The sequence below is a fragment of the Pyricularia pennisetigena genome, chromosome 2 (genome assembly GCF_004337985.1).
Source record: "Pyricularia pennisetigena strain Br36 chromosome 2, whole genome shotgun sequence".
Taxonomy (NCBI): domain Eukaryota; kingdom Fungi; phylum Ascomycota; class Sordariomycetes; order Magnaporthales; family Pyriculariaceae; genus Pyricularia; species Pyricularia pennisetigena.
In genome coordinates, this window is record NC_043741.1 from 2,356,603 (window position 1) to 2,373,934 (window position 17,332).

A 17,332-nucleotide genomic window follows, 5' to 3' on the forward strand; every position below is an offset into this window, starting at 1 on the left:
ACGGCCAAAGACGAACACCTGGCAATACTCCACCTTGACACTGCCACAACCCCTGTACATATTCAGAATTATCGTACATTGCGCAAGTCCTGCTGGAAATGGTTTGGTGCAGTTTATGGATGCTCGCAACGCACAGCACATTCACCCACACGTCACCAATTGAATCATCCAAAAGAGTCGCTGTGCATAAGGTAGGGCATCCGTCAGGTAGCTTGGGTAGGCACGTTGTACATAAGCTATGCTAAGGTAGGTAATTTTGATTTAGAGCGGTCAAGACAGTTTTTGTTTCTCTCAATATTTCGAGATATGCCATGATGACTTTTGGCAAGAAAAAAGTATTCACCTCCACTGACTTTCACTGACCCTTGCCTACATTTGTCATTTTGACAGCTGTTTGATTCACGCATCCCGACTAATTGCCTGACGGTTTTATGCAAGCAAATACGCAACTGCGGGCGTGGTTCCAACTGATAATCGGTGGACCATTACTGGACCCAACTGCCGAACTGGTACAGTATTCCAAATCCTTCCTCTCCGGGACATATCCGCCAAGAGCAGCCACGCTAAGCGTCCTCTTGATAGAGTACGCGTGATCACTGTGTTGTTGCTTTTGTATAATCGAACTCCTATTATCTGCGGATACGGAGTCAAGGGAGCACGGAGTATGGCCACCAACGAGGTAATTTACGGTTGGTCTAGACCAGAAGCAACTTCATCTCCAATGGGCAGCTTCATGCATCCGCACCAGGGGCTTCCTTGTCAAACTTTGTGTAAAAGAAAGTCTAGGATGGTGATTGAGTTTCTCAATACTTCAGTAATTTTGATAGTGGACGTTTTACCTGATAGGTCTCAGGGACGACATACGGGAGTGCCGGGAAACTACATGGATTGATATGGAGTGTAACGGTTATTGCGTACAGGATCCCAATCACACCCTGCTGATCGCCCAACTTTAATCTTGTTCTTTCCACATCGACTCAGTATATACGTGCACATATTCTTGCGCCTGCTGTTAGGGAGATCTACAAGCAGCTAGCTATTAGCTTCTCATGCGCCAAGTATTATTCCGACGTGCGAATAGTCAACCCCTTCGAGTAAGTCATTTCTGACACCTTTTGCACCGTAAACTTTTAGACTATGCTAGAGGTTATCTTATCTACCGTATGAGGAGTCTTTGCCCAATCTGCAAGAACGGGTTTGCTTTTGCGCACAAATCGCTGCGTAACATAGAAAAGACAATCACTGCTTCAATCAACTCATATGTCAAGCCGCCTTTTGTTATGTGAGCAGCAAAGTCCAGTTCCAACACAGGAAAAAGTTGTTTTGTCCTGCATGTCATCTCGCCTTTGCGTTTGGGGGGGGGGGGCAAGTAAGCAACGCCGCGATCTGCGACAGAAAAATAAGAAAGTGGGGTCGCCATCCGACAGTGCCTGTTTCTTTCCGCAAACTAACCAACGCAAGGTGTTTGTTTCGATTTTTATTTTTGGATTTGCCATTTGCCGGCCGGATCGTCTGAAATATTTACAAAGCACCCCAATGACGCTAGTTGGACATCGCATTGCAAACATACTAGGTACGTACGCGTCCCTCCAATCTTGCAATGTTTCAACAGACGCACGCCATTTCAATCAGAATAACGCTAACCAGTCGCTGCCTGACAATCTCAGTCAGATACCTTCCTTAGCTACAGCTCTCTACAATGACTGCCGCCACAGACACCTTCAGGCCGGCCCTGATAGTCGTTGACCTGCAAGAAGACTTTTGCCCACCGGTATGTGTTGTTGTTTTCATATCCAAGTCCACAGTGCTTTGCCTTTTGTTTTATGTATTTTATATGTATATATATTCTTTAGCGCAAGCATGGCATCATGTAGATCAAACGATCACGATTACGGCTGCGTAAAAAGTCCCAACAGTTCCCCGGCTTTTCATCCTTTTTAGCATTCTATAGCTCGCACTTGCATTAGTTCCGCTTGGGTCCAGCGCTCATGAAAAAACTTACGTTTGCGAAACATGGTGTAGAACGGTTCCCTTGCCGTCCCCAACGGTCGCGCCGTTGCTCCCGTAATCAACAAGCTGCTCACCTCGCCAGCCTTCGCCATCCGCGTCGCGACCAAGGACTGGCATCCGCAGTCGCACGTGTCTTTTGCCGTGAACCATGTGTCCAAAGAGCCATTTGTGGACTTCGCCACCATCACCAACCCGCTAAACGGGACAGAGAGCTACGAGACGCGACTGTGGCCGGTGCACTGCGTTCAGGACACGCCCGGCGCGGCCTTTATCCCGGAGCTGGACCTCGACAGGGTCGACGAGGTCCTTGAGAAAGGGACCAGGTCTGACGTGGAGATGTACAGCGCCTTTTACCCGCCACTTAAAGACCCGCGCGTCGGCGACTCTGGGCTTGCTGGATTGCTGAGGGAGAAGGCTATCAGCCACGTCTACGTCGTGGGGCTGGCTGCCGACTACTGTGTCAAGAGCACGGCGCTGGATGCGGCGGCCGAGGGATTTGCGACGGCAATCGTGGAGGAGGGCACCAAACCTGTTGATCCAGGAGCCTGGCCGACCATGAAGCAAGAGATAGTAGCTAGTGGGGTCAAGATCGTTGACATGGACTCAGAGGAGATCAAGAAGTTGTTTACATGAGAAAGACAGTGATATCTGCTGATCTTTCCCGAGCGACATCGATGATTTAAACTGCACCTATTAGCAGTTTTTTTTTTTTTTTTTTTTTTTTTCTCTCTCTCTCTCTCTCTCATGTGAAGGGGGGCTTCAGTCAGTTGTCATTCACTGCAAGGAGCTCAAGTGACACTATCCCTTTGCTTACATCAACTCGCGTGCAGGTCACGCAGTGTCCGCTTTCAACCCGCACAAAGAAATCGCCACTACCATGCAAGAGAATTCGGCAACAGTTGCTAAAAACAAGCATTTGGCCGAACGAAGTCGCCGGCATGTAACTGTTTATTGTATTTCATTGTGGTCATGATTTCAGCTACCGTATCCAGGCAATTGCCAATGTTCCATTCCAGCGGAAACGGGGCATCTGAGCATTGGATTATTATCGAGCTCATTTCTCAACCACTTGCATGATTTTCTCATCCCATGCTCTACAGTCTTGTCATTGCGAAAGCGTGTATTATACATCTGCACTGAATCGTTCAAGATATGGAATCACCAAAAAAGGATCTTTTCACGGCGGCATTGACCTCCGTTTTGCCCACAGCGTCTTTGGCAGCTACCTCGACCGTATCGTCTGGCGGCCACGACCACCAAAGCATGGCCGCACCATCGGCTGCAACCAACAGCAGTGCGCACAGCGCAAGTGGACATGCAGGAGCTGCATCTGGGAGCAGCACACCAGACTGCAAGATCTCTGTAATAAAACCCCTCCCCTCCCCTGCCCCTTTTCTCATCCGATGTTGTTCCAAACAAACGTTTGACTATTGCTGACATGGCTTTTTGACTTGTGGCATGCAGATGCTATGGAACTGGCACACGATCGACGCCTGCTTCATCTCAGCCGACTGGCGCATAACCAGCACAGCCACCTTCGCCGGCTCATGCATCGGCGTCCTGCTCCTCGTCGTCTGCCTCGAGGGCCTCCGCCGCTCCGTCAAGGAGTTCGACCGACTACTCGCCCGCCGGCACGCCGCCTCCCCGGACGCGGCCAGGCCGTTTCGCCCGAGCGCCCTGGAGCAGGGGATCCGGGCGGCCCTCCACACGGCGCAGTTCGCCCTGGCTTACTTCATAATGCTGCTAGCCATGTATTACAACGGGTATTTTATTGTCTGCATCTTCATTGGTGCCTATATAGGCGCAATGACGTTTCAGTGGGAGACTTTTCCAGGGTCAGGGGAGGTTGATGGCGGTAGGACGAGCGCGGCGAAGGAGGCGACGGTTTGTTGCGGCTGATGTGTAGGTCCGGCGGAGTTGGAGTAAGGTATTTTGGCCGGAATATATCGGACTACTTGGATATTGTTTGAGAATGTGGTGTTGTTTGCTTTATACGATAGTCGCCGTGCAGTCTGGTCACCTTGGCTTTTTTTGTTTTCGATAACATCAAATATTCTTGACTTGTGTTCGTCCCATCATAGCTTATCTTGCTGTCAAGCTTGGACTTGATGGTTCAGCAGAACATAAGGCCATTGAGATTCTTAGCAGAAATTGGGACTTGCAGTTACACGTGTGGATCTTGGATCGCCATGCAATCTCATACCCTTGGTAAAGCTTGCGAGGGTAGATAACATAGATGTCTGTTCGTGGACCGTCTGCCAAGGAACTAAAAGCTTTCTTTCGCGCGTATCCACACGTTTTTAATGCCAAATAGACCAGGTTTGCAAAGGCCGAAGCGCTGTTCACGCGGGGATGCAAGGCAGACTCTTAACATTCGCAAACGTGGCCGTATATGGACTCGAGAGGTCGCGATAGTGACGATGCTTGGATTGGTCCGCGCCTTATCAAGCCGGACATAATTCTCCTGGTGCGAGGACATGATATGATTCTGTCTACACACGAACTGTTTTCGCTGATGCTTTGGTTCAGCGAAGCGAGGTACTGATGACGCATGGACTTGTTTCTCGTGGCATATAGGCGCACAGCATGCAGGAAGCCAACTATCAGATATACATAGAATGGTGCCCACGAGAACGACTTGGTCGCAATTTCAGCCGACTTTTCTAGCAGCTGGGTGAATCTCTGACTACCCCAGGCAATGTGGAAGGCTGCGAAATTTGATATACATCGAACTACTTTTAAGGATCCGAGTATTACTGCCGACACTACGCAGCAAATGCTAATGAGAATGACCAAGGCAGGAACCTCAGATTTGCTCACGTAACCATTTTTTTTTTTTTCCTTGCTTCCATATTTGGGCATCTCCCCTGTCGATTGCTGTGGCCTCAATGCCACAATCACGCAGAAGAGATAACAACTAGATTTAGAAAAAAAATTCGGAAGGATAAGGAGGAAACAGAAGGGTTTTTTTTTAGCCTTTTCCCCCAAGCCACTCCGCTTGCTTCTGCTAAACAAGGGCGTTTGTTGGTGCTTGTTTTCGGTGTGGACGTTGGCCTGACCTGGTTCGATTTATGATTAGACAGGGTTTGACCAACAACGCCACATGAAGATTTTTTTTTTTTTTCAAGAAGCTACGAATAGGCTGGGATCAGACATAATAAAGGGCTGAAAAAAAACTTAGCAAGGGATTGAAGAGAAACTGGCTCGAAAACTGGGCACAACGGCAGCATGAAGCAAGCCCCAGTACCTCGATGCACATACGATTCGGGGCTTGATGTTGAATCCTGCACCTTGTCGATCCTCATGCCCCCCATTGCTAACTTGGCGTTTTGCAAGGCGCTTCAGCGGTGAACCAGTCTTTCACATTCTCGACACAAGGGCGCACGTTGCTTAAATTGAGTTTTAGTTGCCGTTTTCAGGTACCAACCCCACTGCCGCAAAGCTTGGGCAATGCTTCCAGTCGGTGGGCCAGTTGTTTCTGGTGACGCGTACTTCTGTGTGCTTCTCACGATTTTGGGTCTTTGGACATCTAAATTGGTTTATGTGGTCAAACTTCTTTGGTTTTTGACATCTATAGAGAATCCATATGTCTAAGGCGGCAACGTATCAGCTCAACCGGCTTCAACTATTTGGCAATCAACGACTTTGAAGACTACCTTGTCCACGCAAGACCATTATCCATAGAACAGATCCAGCCATCTTGATCACAAACCATTGTAATCTGCATATCACGCCGCAATCTGTCTATTTCAGTAGTTTGGAATTCGGATCAAGCATAGAGGTGGGAACCGATTCGGTATCACCCTCTAGTTAACGTGATCTAACTGACAGAAAGCCAGATTCATTACATCGTGCTTGTCATCCTGGCATTCGACACGGCGCAAGGAATCAGGCCGGTAGCTGACTGATTGCAAGTTCAAGATGTTCTGCTTTGGAAATGGCAGCAAAAGGCGGGACGCTGAGAACTTCAACCACAGTCTCAGGCGACCTTCAGGCTCGGGCGGTGTCTTCAGGTTCGAGAGGACACTGAGATACGACTTTAGCACAGGGATGCCATTCAGCAAGTCCAGGAGTTCTTCGCACAAGTCACTCGACTCGAAAGCAAGTGGTGAAGTGGCGCAGAAGATTGAGAAGTGAAAGGGGGAAGGCTGACGAGGCTTTGATAGTGGGCCATGTTTTTGGCTGTTGGGCATTTTGCGAAGGAGAGGCATTGGATATACAGCACACCAACCTTGATATAATCTGTCACTTATCTGCTGGCTTAATGGCAGCCCAAAATGTATATGGTGGTAAAGATGCAGATGATTTGTGTAATCGACCAGCTCACATCAAACGCTGATCAGATTTGTGGCACCTTGTTCTGTGAGTCTTTTCCTCTGGGGGCCTACCTATTCTGGCGTCCATGCCTTCCTCATTGGGCCCACCCGATCATTCCTGGATCGAGGCAAACAGGACAAACATGTGCAGAATAATTTTCTCGTCCTGCCTGCCTGCTTGCCCCGCGCTTGATTTTAATCTTCTCTTCACTTTGCCTGGCGGGTTGTGTGCCGAACCTTTCCATCAATATCACAGCACTGAACACTACGCATTCATTTGTATCATATCCCATCGTGTGGTCTTGAGCTGGCATCAGGATAACCAAGAATCATGGCTGATCTCGATTCCTATCTCGCCTACAAGCGGGAGACCAAATACTTGGTGTTCTGGCTTCTCCATACGTCCAACTCCATCATCACTACCAAGGCGCCTCGTGAACCCAACCTCGAACCCAATACAACTGGTCAAGTCACGGTCGCAACCCTCGTGCCCCTCGCCGAACTCATCTCTCGGTACACAAAAAGCACTCCGACCATAGTTCTTCGTGTCTTTAGGACCGTCATATCTGCCAGGAAAGCCACGTGTGTGCATTATGCCCGTCTCGCAGCGCAGAATCCGGATGACCTCTCACTGGCCAGAGGCAATGCCTCTCACCGTCACTTCAATGACGCTCTCGAGGCTGCTTATATTGCTCTCGGCGGGGAAGATCAATTGACGGCGGCATTGTCTGAGGAACATAGTGACTATGACGTTGAAGAGCTCGAAAGAATGGTATTCTCAAACAGTTTTTCAGCATTGTCCGTTGAGGGAAGTGACGAAGACTCTGGAGCAGAGCCAGTATCTGTCACCAACATCGCGCCCATCAGAAAGCAGCAGCGGAAGCCTGGCAAAGGAAGGCGAGGCCGAAGGGGTAGCAGGATCAAAGGTGGAAGACATGACCCGTCGCAGCGAAAAGGTAAGAAAATACACCCCTCCACCAAGCAGAAAGTATGATAGCTGACATTACTTTACTAACGTGGCTTAAAAATAATTTAGCGCTCGAGGGTATATCTGTCGACGGCTTTGGCATCATCAGCGATGATGATAGTCATATCAGCATCGAGTATGTCATGGCTGTGAGCTGCCTGGCAGAGGAATGGTGCCACCTCCGCAGCTGGCTGAACATGGTCTGGTTTCGAGCTGCTCACGGCAAACTTAACAACGCAGTTGCTGGGGTTATCACGAAAGTCGCGTTTTCCATCCAGAAGCAGACGGAACTGGCCATCTTTGTTGACTTCCAGGGGCGTGATTCCTACAAGTCGGTTCTTGAAGCATTGAATAGCGGTCGAAACAGTCTCTCACTCGACAAGAGCCACTTTCTCAATACTAGCGACAGACAGGATCTGAAAGAGCAATGTCTTGCCCATACATATAGGTATTTGATCGATTTCATAGCCGACTACCAGAAAACTAGAACGGGGAAGCCTACCAAGCCTATGCTGCGGGAGATCGGCTCCTGGAGTCCAAATGCATGCCTTTCGGATTTCACTCGCCCGCAGAGACTCAAATGGCGTCGGGCCTATACCATCAACTGGCTCTATGACCTTGTCAACACATATGCGTACCCTGCCATAAAGACTCAGGGTTCTGCAGCGGACTGCAAACTCGAAGACATCGACTGGAGCGCGAATGGACCCTGGAATCCAACCACAAGTAATCAACGACGGCTTTATGGGCTGAACGAGTTTGCGGCTGCAGTCACAACCCTTGCCATGCAAAAGGAGGGCAAAGACGTCAGCACTCGAATACCTTCCTCACTGGTGTTTCAACTTCAGATTATTGTGGACTCGTTTACTGTCAGTTACGGATGGATGAACCTCGACCTGAAGGATGCACAGGCCCAATACAGTCTGCAACCCCCAAGGACTGGCATGTCCAATATATTCAATTTTATCTTTGGTGAAGCCAGACCACCTGGTTGTGGCTGCGGCAACAAATCGGTCTCGGGGACTCAGGACGGTGCTCATGATCTTCACAACATTGTGGCTCAAGAATACCCTTCACGCTTTGCCCAGACCAAGGCAGCAAAGCTTCTGTACCGGACAATAGTCGACATGGACAACTTTCTTGGAAAATTCTGGCCTGAGGATAATCAAAATGCTACCATGGCAGGTATCCACGCGTCCAGATTCAGCAATGTTGTTGAGCCGGGTCTTTGTGCATTGTGGGAGTACTCTCCTGCTCTCTGCGGAACCGGCCTCGCCGAGGCCATTGACTACCTGCATAACGCTTCAATCCTGATGCTCAACAAGGCTATCGAAGTCGTCTGTCTTATGCACATCTACAACAAAGTTCGACAGACAGGACATCTGGCCCAACCTATCGATATCTTTGAGATCTTGCAGGTTACCTTTCCTGGCGTTTACCGAGATGTGGGTGGTGTACCCCCAACAAAGGGTCCGTTCGGCGCTTCAATGTGGCAACAAATGGTGCAGACAGAGAAGAGAGGCTGTAAGCGCCCGCAGCCTTTCCTACCCAACACATTCGATGTCGATAAAGTTCTTGTTCCCCAGCCTGGTGGATACTTTGACAACTCGACTCTTCTCTACGCGCTCCGCTCAGTCGAGTGGGACCCCTGCAGGGTGGCAGATCATGACCTCGCGCTGTACAGCTCGCTACGAAGATATCGAAGGGTGGACCGCTGGAGCAGGACCAAGGCAGCCGAGAATCTTGGTGAAAAGGAGTCTCGGGCCGCTCGCGAACGGGTGGCTGCCGTTACTGAGGAGGAGATACGTGCCATCTCGTCTCTCAAATCGACATTCGCAGCACGCTCGTGGCTGGATCTGCCACCCTACAAGACAGGCCCCGAAGACAACGAGAACCGCGACGAGCAGGACAGCCTGATGCGATCCTTCGAACAAGGCTGTCTCGCCCACAAATGGAGGCCCGAGCTTGACAACAGCAAGGCACCCGGCAGGGATCGGCGAACGAGGCACGAAACCATGCTTGCGCGTATCGAGTGTGACATCTACAACGAGATATGCGGCGGTGCCCCCATCCTGGGCCTAAATCTGCCGAGAATCACAGTGGTGCTGATGAAGCTGTTTGGCACCATTGAGGATGCCCTGTCCGCCGCCAGGAACAAGACATGGGCGGCGGCCCGCCTGAAGTATGTCAGCAGCGATTGCGACGTCTGCGGCAAGAAGCAGCGTATGGCCCTCGCCAAGTGCATCCTCAACGCAACGGACGATGAAGAGTGTCTCAAAATTGTAGCAAAGGTGTTTGAACGGCCCGAGCTAGAGGATCTCGCCGATGCTAGCTTTTGGAACTTCGATCTGGTTAGTATGCTTTCCGTATAGTGCTGTAACGGTGTCTTATTTTTTCCTCCTCTTTTATACATACTGACAACTATGTAGGACATGACCGAGTTTTACGGTATGCATCTGTGCGGTTGCATGCGCAAGTCATTCTTGTCTGGATTTGTGTACTTTGCGCCTTGATTACAGGTGGAAGCAGCGGTCAAGGCTGAAGCCAGGTTCATGGTCGCAGAGGAAGTGAGCGGTGGTTACATTCACCATGTACACGCTGCCATGGGATGTCTGTAGTCCATTTTTGATGTGATCTTTGCGAGGGTCGCAGATATTTCCATCTCGATTTGTGTCTTTTTGAAGAGTTGATTTCAATCACGCTATTTGCGTTTCATGTACGATGACAGGGGAGATGAGACGTTCTCTTTTTGCGATGGAAGATATGAGTGATGATCAGCAATGGGAATATTGGCTTGTGATCTCAAGGGTGTGTGGCCCGTGGATAATGAAGGTTTAGCATGTACAACAATGTTTTCCGACAAGGGCAAACTTTTGCAGGTAAAATGTCGATCAACTTACTGGGACAAGACCCAAGCATGTATGCTGCGTATATCCAGTCATCCAAAATACTATGGCGAATCACGCGGGCGATGCACTGACTACAAGCAGACTCTCGTGAAATTTGTATATTATCATACATCATTACGTTAATTCCCATGAGTCAATTCCGAATAAGCTCGGGTGCCGCTAGCCGAGTACCAACTTTTGCCAAAAAGAAACCGGGCTGAAAGAAAAGGAGTCATGTCTGCCCTTGTGGAAAGCTTGAAAACCAGACAAAGGCCGGCTGACTGACCCCTTAACGACCCATGCGAATGACGCCGGCAGCAACCAGCTTCTGGATCTTGGTGCGAACGCTGGGGTTCTTCATGTGCTCCTGCAAAGCGGCAGGATCGCTCTGTGCCTGTTGCAGGATGGCCTGCATGACGGGGTCGGCCATGATACCCATGATCTAAAGGGTAATCCAGTTAGTACACGCGTTTCGACTTGGGAATAATGAGGGGCACCAAGACATGATGCCCAAAACCGCAAAAACGGCACTTACCTCTGGGTCACGCTGCAACCTCTCCCTGGTCTGCTCCTCCGTCTCGTTCTCCCTGGCCGCGTACATGGCTTGCAGAGCCTTGTTCTGCTGTTGCTCGATCTCCCTGGCGTTCGCGCCATTGTGGTGTTCGCGGTCGACCTGCGCAGCCTCAGTGCAGGCGTCCATGCACTTGCTGTACTCGCGCATACCAAAGTAGGCCTGGGCCTTGCGGATGTAGGCGCGGATAAACTTGGGGTCCTTGGCGATGGCCGTGTCGCAGTCTTGCAGGGCAGAGGGGAACTCGAGCAACTTGACAAAGGCGGCGGCCCGGTTGCTGTATCCGCGGGGATCATCAGGCGCCCGCTTGATCATCTCCGAGTAGGCGGCCACCGCACCGGGCCAGTCCGAGTTCTTGAACTTGGTGTTACCCTCCTCGCGTGCCTCCTCGGCCTTGACCGGGTCCATGTACTCGAGTCTCTCCTTCTCTTTCTTGGCCTTTTCGCACGCATTGAGCTTCTTCAACACATCGGGTGTGCGGTGCTCACGCAGAGACGTCTTGTAGTTTTCGATGGCAGTGTCCATGTTGCCAAGCTTCTCGTTCGCCGAGCCGATTCGCGCATACGACTTGGCAATGGTCTTGAAGTCGGCGTAGATGGCGCGACCCTCCTCCACAGCCTTGGTACACGTGTCGATGCAGGCCTGGTAATCGCCCTTCTCGAACTGTGCCGCGCCGAGGTTGTTAAGGTATGTTATATCCTTGTGCAGATCCCAGGCTGCCTGGTAGTGCTTGATGGCCTCATCAAAGTTTCGCTTCTTGTAGTTCTCAGTTCCGATGGCCTTCTCCTTGTCGGCTGCCTCCTTGGCCTTGCGCTTCTCGGCCGCCTCCTCGTCTTCTTCTTCCGGTTCCGGCTCGGGAGCGGGTTCGGGAGCCTTGGCGGGCTGGGGCTTGGGGGCATCCGGCATCGGGGAGTCCTCCTGGGTGGGGACACTGCCTGCGGGCATATCTGCGGGGTCGCGCATCTCCATGTCGACGCCCATGAGGACGCCTAGTACTTGGATCATGCGCGGGTCGCTGAAGAGCTCTGTGCTGTTGCTGGGGTTGGAACGGATGGACTGGAGTTTTTGCATGAACGAGGGGTCTGCAAGAAGGGAGGCGGTCTTGGGGTTTGAGGCGAGCTTCTGGATGAGCTGGGGGTCGTTGAACATCTGGCCAAGGCCACCCATCGGGTCAGAGCCGCTGGGTCCTCCTCCTGGTTGCAGTTGCGGTGTTAGATACGGCATGGTTTATTGAATTTGTACTGGGAAGTGAGTGCATACCTGCAAGCTCCTGATCAATCGCCCTCTGAACCGATGCCAAGTCATTCTTCAGGCCCGCATTGTTCGGGTCCAGCTTCAAGCCAGCCTCATATGCGTCGGCGGCTGCAGCCAGGTCCCTCTTGCCATAGAGCGCAGCTCCCTTCCGGCTGTAGCCCTTGGGCCAGTCGGGCTTCAGCTCAACTGTCTTCTCTGCATCCTTGAGCGCTGCTTCGTATTCCTTCTTGGATGCGTATGCGGCTGATCGGTTGCTGTAAAGAATGTGGTTATCGGGTGTGAGTTCAATGGCTGCAGTGAAGTGTTTGCTGTTTAGTTGTCAGTAAAATCCGAGTCATAAGAAGTTGGGAGTAAGTTCGGGGTGGTGACATACACAGCCTCGTCAAAGTTCTTCTCCGCAATGGCCTTGTTGCCTAGAGCCTTGAGCTCGTCTGCAGTAGACATTGCTGAGACTTCTTTCGCACGGAAGAGATTCAAGTATCGGAGTCGCGTGGATTCGTAAAGTAGCCAGTGAATTTTCTTGCTCAAATGCAACCTGCAGTTGTTCTCAGATGTATGAAATTTGGGTATCTTGATGTTTGTCTGTCTCGCAATAGTCTGGTCCAACGCCGCCGTTAAACATTTGGAGGCGGGGAGCTTTTCTAGTGTGCGACAAGCTTCTAGGCTCTTCGATGGATTATGGGGGCTATCGCAATTGATGATTGGCTTGATATCATATCGGATGAAGCCCCACTTTCTAGTCTAGTCTCCTAGTTTTCTCGAGAAAAGAAACACGAACCCCTAACCCAGGAAAATGGCTGTATCTGAAAGAAAGGATGGACGGAATATTGCTCGGAGGCAGCATCAATGGTTCTTTCTAGAGCCATCTTTTGCTTATAGTCCAGATTTGCAGTTTCTCAGTCTTTCATTGAAGATTTCATTTTCGGTATAAAACTAGAGAGTAGGTGTCTACATACCCTGGTTAAGACAGAGCAAAACCAAACGATTTCCGATGCAACGTCAGCCATAAATAGTAAAACCATACAAAGCCAGAATATCCGACGAATAGGATTTAGCTGTTACCACCCCAGCCAAATTGTTGGTCTACCACGTTCATGGCTTGGATGCCAGCAGCAACAAACCTATGGACGCCCGTCGTAGCACCTTGGGGTTGTGCGTGCGAATTTGCCAAGTCCTGCTGGTCGAGTACACATTGTCGTCTGTTGATCACCGCCGCGTGGATAGCTGCTCCCCACAACCCGTACAGCTGGTCCTCATTCAGGCTCGCATACTCCCTTTCTGCCGACCCGTTCCGTGCCGGTCTAGAGAAGGGCCACTCGGCAATAACGGTTTCGAAGCGCTTGGTTCGGAAAAACAAGTAAGGAAATGTGAGCAAAATTGTCAGGGTGAAGAAGGTCAAGAGCCTGATCCAGGTCTTGAACCGCCACTCGTTGACTTTGCAATCGTTATACACCTCCACCCATCCGCCCTCGGTCGGGAAGGATATGGTGACGTTGCCCCGGTAGTTTGTGCTTCTCACGAGGCTATGCAGTCTCTCTATGAGCAAATCCTTGTCGACTCCAACAACCCGCTTCTGAAGGGAAAACACCTTGAGGCCCGCAGAGCTGGCGCAGTACCGATGGCACCACTCAGTCAGCGTCGGCTTCTCACCCAGAGAGTCGCCGGCATCCTCGAGTCTCATCCCGCTCCTCCTGCGGTGCCTCCTTCGAGCCCCAGGGGCGAGCCGCGCCAACGAAGTGCCACGCTTGACCTTCTCGTCGTTGTCGACCGTGCGCAGGCCGGCCCATGTAGAAGTGCCCCTGGCGAGGTCGGTGTAGAGGTAGGGTGTCATGTCAACGCGCACGTTGAAGTCGACAATCGTCCTCGTTCTGTTGTTCGATCCGCCGTTCTCGGATCTTGTCTCGGTATGCGAGCCATGGACCTGAATGAATGTGCGCGGCGGTTTCTTGGACCACGCCAAGACATGTTGTTCCAGAAGGGTTGGGTCGCTGTCGAGGTCACTGGACATGTAATACTCGTTTTTCGTGCTGCTATCGACTGAAAAGACGGGCACAAGCGAAGGGCCATTCAGAGACGACGCCTGCTGTGCGTGCTGGGCTGGAGAAATGAGGGCGCTGGACTCGGCGACGTCGGAATACAGAGGCGGGAGTTCGTCATCGTCATCGTCGCGGTCGTGGGTGCGAGGCAGGAAGCCGTAGTCGCTGTGATCGACTGAAGGTCCGTTGTTGCTACTGCTCCCTCCATTTCTCGGGGCTTCTTGGTTCGTCGTCAGCGGCAAGGCACCAGCGCGTGCATTGTCCGCCAGTGGGGTTGTCGCGTCTGCCGGCTTCCCCATGTTGTACAGCACAAACAAATGAAAAGTCAAATTGCGACACTAACGCCCGAAGAGCTTATCGTTTTGACCGTTGGCCACTACGCAAGGTATTGAATGCAAAAGATGATGCGTCAAGTATGCAGGGTGCAAGGCGTAATCAATTTCAGGTCCCAGTTGAACCCTGAGAACGGGAGGGAAGTGGCGACTTTGATTGGGGCTGTGCTGCTGCGACGCATAGACGAACGCTCGCTTAATTGACATTGACAGCCAGAAACCCAATTTGCATTTGTTCGTACTACCACTAATTACAAGTGCTTACAAACATGTCCCTAGGTAGGTGCGGTCGCAAACCAATATTTCACTGCAATCTGCTGCAAATTCCAGTGGTACAAATCATGAGCTTGTGCTTATGTTACCTACTCCCGAGTGTCGAGGCGGTCCAGATTGTCCCGACCACAGGAAAAGACTCGGACGCGTCTGCCGCATCAAAGGCAGCAAGTGCCCAAGTCACGACGTCATGTGAAAATTGGACCCCCAAATTGGTGAATTTGGACCAGCGGAGTCCCCGAATTCCACTGTCTTCACAGTTGGTTTGTCTCGTTCGCCCCTCGAAACATGGCTCTGCTTGTTTCGTTCCAAAAGCGCGCTGCTCAGAGATATGATCCATGGAGCCTTGCTAGAATCGACTCAATATTGGGCTTCGTCGTTTGCCATCGCTTGCTGATGCTGATGTTGATGCTTTTTTGGAAAAGTTTTGCCTCATCATTTGGAAACCAAATTCCACTCCTGACGCTGGGCCGCTAATCCTAGCTACCGTTGCCATGAGTATGGTAAGATAGCCTGGATGAACCTCGCTCGCTGCCCCTATGGCTATGCCCAGATCAACCTTTGCACAATGAGTGCCTTGGATTGCCCTGCGGGGCAGCTGCATTCGAGTGAGTTGTTAACGGGGACACAATCGACGTCGGTCTGCTGTGTTTGTCGATGCGTATGGTACGCTAGACACATGTTGCGAACGCTCCATTATGTATATTTTTCTTTGTTTCTTTTTTTTTTTTGTCAAGCAAACAGGTTGTTTCCCGAACGGTCAAGGATATCTTTGCGTCCCGAATATCCTCCTCAGCTCCGCGCTATGTCTCTCGGGGTATTCTTTTGTCATTGAAGTCCCTAAATCATCGCCGCTCGCTTTGCCCTCTGCGCTGTTCCTCTTGACGGGACTGTGGCAAGTCGCGGTACCTGGCTCTGCCAACCCCACGCCCACAACAGTGATTGGACTCGAAGTGTAGTTTTCCGCCGCGGTGCTACCGCAGGTACACGATCGCCTCCGCATCAGCTTGGTTAGGCTGTTGAGCACGACACCCTCGACCTGCAGCTTCACGCTGTATACGACGCCCTTGTAGGACGTCATGATGGCAAACTGGCGTCCCGAGTAGGCGAGTCCCATCAGGCTCAAGTCCAGCAACGCCGTGAGAACGAATAGCCAGACCAGGCCCTTCAAAGTCTTCTTCACCCGATCCCCCTTGATCACTTGGATGGGCTTGAAGGCCCGCCTCGCCTCGCGCACGTATATCCACGAGATGAGTGCCTCTTGTGCCGATATGAGTCCGGTCTGGCAGTTTTCGAAGATGGTGAAGGTCTTGGCGAGGTGCTCTTGCCCTGGAACGTTACTGGCAATGAGCAGCGAGCTGACTGGCACCTCGAGGAAGAGGAAAGTGAAGGTGATGAGGCCAAGGACCCAGCGCAATTTCACCGGCTCGCCAACCACGAGGCAAAGCCTCGAGTAGAGCACCATGCTCTGGCCTGTCACCATGGCCCAGAAGCCGATGCTGACGAGGGGTGTTATGGCCAAGGTTGGTGCCATGCCGAACAGGCGAACCAGAGCAAATATCTGCCGGAATGGAATCGCAGCGTTGGCTACCGTCATGCTCCAGAAGTACAAGCCACTGTAGTTCCTGAAAGTCACAAAGATGAAGATGAAGGTCTGAACGCAGTTCCATATCGACACTGCGAAGAAGCCGGCCATGACCATGGCCTCGGGAAGGGTAACGACATTGTCTATAGGGCCGGTTTCGCCACTATCGCTGGACATGCTGTACATATTCTGCACGTTGACGGAGGGTCTGGTGAGAGTCTGCTGTTTCAGGAAGCTGTTAGGTCGCGAATTGCTCTGCGGGCCAATCAGTGAAAGACAACCTTAGGTATACCCTTTCAACGGGCAAAACTTGGCTTCTACGGTGCGGAAACTGATTGGTGCTCCTTGCTTGAGCATTCCCGGCCCCGACTCTATTTTTTCACTTTGCTTGCCTTCAAATTAGTGTAGTTGTAGGGTTGGCTAGGGTTATTTTGCGATAGACTTTGCAGGCGGAAAGTGAATTTTTTAACCACGAGCAGGCGTGGGCATGAGATACCGGAAATGGTTGTAGATTTATTGAGTTGCGTTTGCAATCCCATGGAATTCCCACCTTTGCGGTAACGCCGAAAGCTTGGGCCATATGAGCTAGTTAATGTTACTCCTGAGATGGCGGTTGCATTCGAAGTGCACTAGGCGTCGAAGTTTTGATGGTTGATCCCAGGAGGCGCTTGTTCTCAACTGAATAATGGGGTTCCAGGGAAGCTGCCTACCTGCACATCAGACCAGCAATATATGCTCGCGAATCACAATACAGCACTTGGAATCAATAATGTTGGTCAATTAGCGTTGATCTGCATAGTCTTTCTTAAATCCTTGATGTGCCGCGATCGTGCGTTTATTCCTTTGCTTTTCCTTCGCGACTATACAAAACCCGTTTAGCTGCAACGGTGCCGGTGCAAGCGCGCTGATTGATAGCTGGACCAGGAGTTGACTGTGACGTAGGAATCGTGTAAGAATCCCAATTAGGGAAATCTGAATTAATATAGCCCCATCGTCCTTGGGGCATTATTATGCTTATGCGCACTTTTTATTGCCCAGCGAACTGTTCATCGGGTGTTGATCAGCGACTGGCAGGCCGTCACTTTTTTTTTTTTTTTTTT

At 51.1% G+C, this 17,332-nt stretch overlaps 6 protein-coding genes across 6 annotated transcripts; 3 read left to right on the forward strand and 3 right to left on the reverse strand.

The window, feature by feature from the left end:
- Nucleotides 1-1,699: 1,699 nt before the first annotated feature.
- PpBr36_00641 (uncharacterized protein) lies at nt 1,700-2,643 on the forward strand (the record flags this gene model as incomplete). Its single annotated transcript, XM_029887832.1, has 2 exons — nt 1,700-1,771; nt 2,023-2,643. The coding sequence occupies 2 exons, from the start codon at nt 1,700-1,702 to the stop codon at nt 2,641-2,643; spliced, it is 693 nt and encodes a 230-aa protein (XP_029752369.1).
- Nucleotides 2,644-3,162: 519 nt separating this feature from the next.
- PpBr36_00642 (uncharacterized protein) lies at nt 3,163-6,147 on the forward strand (the record flags this gene model as incomplete). Its single annotated transcript, XM_029887833.1, has 3 exons — nt 3,163-3,372; nt 3,475-3,894; nt 5,932-6,147. The coding sequence occupies 3 exons, from the start codon at nt 3,163-3,165 to the stop codon at nt 6,145-6,147; spliced, it is 846 nt and encodes a 281-aa protein (XP_029752370.1).
- Nucleotides 6,148-6,657: 510 nt separating this feature from the next.
- On the forward strand, nt 6,658-9,806 carry PpBr36_00643 (uncharacterized protein; the record flags this gene model as incomplete). Its single annotated transcript, XM_029887834.1, has 3 exons — nt 6,658-7,282; nt 7,363-9,644; nt 9,723-9,806. The coding sequence occupies 3 exons, from the start codon at nt 6,658-6,660 to the stop codon at nt 9,804-9,806; spliced, it is 2,991 nt and encodes a 996-aa protein (XP_029752371.1).
- A 664-nt stretch (nt 9,807-10,470) lies between these two features.
- On the reverse strand, nt 10,471-12,450 carry PpBr36_00644 (uncharacterized protein; the record flags this gene model as incomplete). Its single annotated transcript, XM_029887835.1, has 4 exons — nt 10,471-10,623; nt 10,717-11,945; nt 12,013-12,314; nt 12,380-12,450. The coding sequence occupies 4 exons, from the start codon at nt 12,448-12,450 to the stop codon at nt 10,471-10,473; spliced, it is 1,755 nt and encodes a 584-aa protein (XP_029752364.1).
- A 607-nt stretch (nt 12,451-13,057) lies between these two features.
- Nucleotides 13,058-14,341, reverse strand: PpBr36_00645 (uncharacterized protein; the record flags this gene model as incomplete). Its single annotated transcript, XM_029887836.1, has 1 exon — nt 13,058-14,341. The coding sequence occupies one exon, from the start codon at nt 14,339-14,341 to the stop codon at nt 13,058-13,060; it is 1,284 nt and encodes a 427-aa protein (XP_029752365.1).
- A 1,066-nt stretch (nt 14,342-15,407) lies between these two features.
- On the reverse strand, nt 15,408-16,409 carry PpBr36_00646 (uncharacterized protein; the record flags this gene model as incomplete). Its single annotated transcript, XM_029887837.1, has 1 exon — nt 15,408-16,409. The coding sequence occupies one exon, from the start codon at nt 16,407-16,409 to the stop codon at nt 15,408-15,410; it is 1,002 nt and encodes a 333-aa protein (XP_029752366.1).
- Nucleotides 16,410-17,332: the final 923 nt, after the last annotated feature.